General features: G+C 53.9%; 1 protein-coding gene across 1 annotated transcript; it reads right to left on the bottom strand.

Moving 5' to 3' along the window:
• Window positions 1–475: 475 nt before the first annotated feature.
• Window positions 476–1,619, bottom strand: LOC133929414 (fasciclin-like arabinogalactan protein 12). The gene has a single exon (XM_062376156.1). The coding sequence runs from the start codon at window positions 1,526–1,528 to the stop codon at window positions 731–733; it is 798 nt and encodes a 265-aa protein (XP_062232140.1). The 5' UTR covers window positions 1,529–1,619; the 3' UTR covers window positions 476–730.
• Between the last annotated feature and the right edge of the window lie 435 nt (window positions 1,620–2,054).

Here is a 2,054-nt window from a genome sequence, read left to right as displayed (position 1 = left end):
GCCCCGGCCGTGCCATGGCCCATGGGCATGGTTCCACTTGATCAGAACTACTCAACACAATTATTTTCCCGACAGATCCAAATGGTTCGGCTGCGTGCAGAGGCCAGAAACCTATTTCCATTATTTAAAAAAAAAGATCCATTCGAAATAGTTTGTTTGAAAAGATGGAATTTTTCACTCATGCCTGGAAGAAATGCATTTGGTCAGGAGACAGCAAAACATTGCTGGCAAGGAATGCAAGATCTGCTGTGCACCGCACTGCTGCCACTCATGTCTGATGTCTTGGATACCTGGCACGTTATCTTCAGGGGATCGAATGATCGATGCTTGTGAACCGCTTGCACTATCCGCTGTTTCGTTTCGTTTCGTGTTTTTTTTTTTTTTTTGGCCAGAAAATGTTTAAAACACAAGCGAAAGCAGATACAAAGCTACCAGCTACGTCCAAACAAAGCAGATCCAGATCGCAGAGGCCAAATAAAATCCAATGAAAGAAGTACTAGTAAATCATATAAGTTACAAATATAAATTTAAAAACGAAAAAAAAACAGAGAAAAAGAATAAAGCCAATGGACCAACGCACGCAACAGCACAAAATGCATGGTACAGGGATCAATAGTCGTTCGATCAATGATGGTACGTAACACCACTCGATCGTGCATGGCAATGCACGACGCCGTCGAAGATCACAGCACCACCGCCGCCACCCTCCGATCTGATGATTCTATTATCCTCAGAGGAGGCCGCCGAGGACAGCGCCGCCGAGCACCCCGAGCGCGGCGACCCACCTGGCCAACGCAGCGCCGGGCGCTGCCGCCGACTTCTCATCGTCCGCGGTGGCGTCGTCTGCCGTGGGCGGCTCGGCGATCCCGGTGGACTTCTTGTGCTTCTTGGTCTTGGACTTGGTTGGCGCTGGCGCCGGGGCCGGAGCCGGGGTGGGCGGCTTGGGGCCGAAGAGCTCGTAGGGGAGCGGCACCTTGTCGACGGGATAGACGGCGAGCGGGAAGTCCTTGCTGACGGGGCTGCCGAGGAGCATCGAGTTGACGCCGGTGGAGACGTTGACGTTGTTGCCCGCGCGCTTGATGCTGTACTTGTATGGCCCCGTGTGGCCGGACCCCTGCGTGTTCACCTTGCCGTTGAGGGTGCCGAGCATGGAGAGGCTGTAGAATCTGGGGAGCACGCAGTAGAGGACGAGCTGGATCTGGTCCTGCGACGACAGGTCGTTGAGCGTGCCGGACTTGAGCGACGCGAAGGCGGCGTCGGTGGGCGCGAAGATGGTCAGCCCGTTGTAGCTGTCCGTCAGCTGCGCCTTGATCTGATCGTCCACGCGGGTGTCGTGGAGCAGCTGGAGGAACTTGGTGTACTGGCCGGACTTCCCCAGCACCTTCGTCACGTCGGTCGGTGGGCTGCCGTCCGCCGCATCGGCGGCGGGGCCGGCCGCCGGCTTCGCCTTGGCCTTCTGCGCCGCGGCCAGCACCGACGACGCGGCGAGGAGCGCGACCAGGATGGCGAGGCGGGAGGTGGCGGCCATGGTGGCAGCAGGTTCACTTGGTTGGTGCGTGCGTTGGCGAGGAGGAGGCGCGCATCTGATGCTGTGTTTAATAGCAGCGGTGGAGAAATACAACTCACACTCAGTCTATCTTAATCATTTTTATACTCATCTATCCATTAATACTTTAATCTATCTTATAATTTTTTATCTATCATTCTAATATAAACTTTAACACAAATAAACAGTTCTGATAGACGGCATGCGTACAACACATTGCGAGGCGAGATGAGTGACGGTGTGAGCGGTGCGGGTCGAGTGTTCGTGTGCGATACATTGAGTTGGACATGGCCGGGGAGGCCTTTGCGACTGATCTGCGAGCGTGGCAAGTCAAGCGTCACGGCAACCTTCCCCGCAAAAAAGAAAGTGTCACGGCAACCTATTCTTTTACGTGCGCCACGATGAGCTGCGAACTACCCGGGCTTGAACTGAAGAAGCTAGTAGTAATGAACATGGCATCTACTTACTATCAATATACTGTTTGGAACGCAATGATCTCAATCAAATT

The sequence above is a fragment of the Phragmites australis genome, chromosome 9 (assembly GCF_958298935.1).
Source record: "Phragmites australis chromosome 9, lpPhrAust1.1, whole genome shotgun sequence".
Lineage (NCBI taxonomy): Eukaryota > Viridiplantae > Streptophyta > Magnoliopsida > Poales > Poaceae > Phragmites > Phragmites australis.
This window is presented reverse-complemented; position numbering and strand designations above follow the sequence as displayed.

Coding starts and splice junctions, on each gene's coding strand:
- LOC133929414 (XM_062376156.1), bottom strand. CDS start 1,528: ATGGCCGCCACCTCCCGCCTCGCCATCCTGGTCGCGCTCCTCGCCGCG.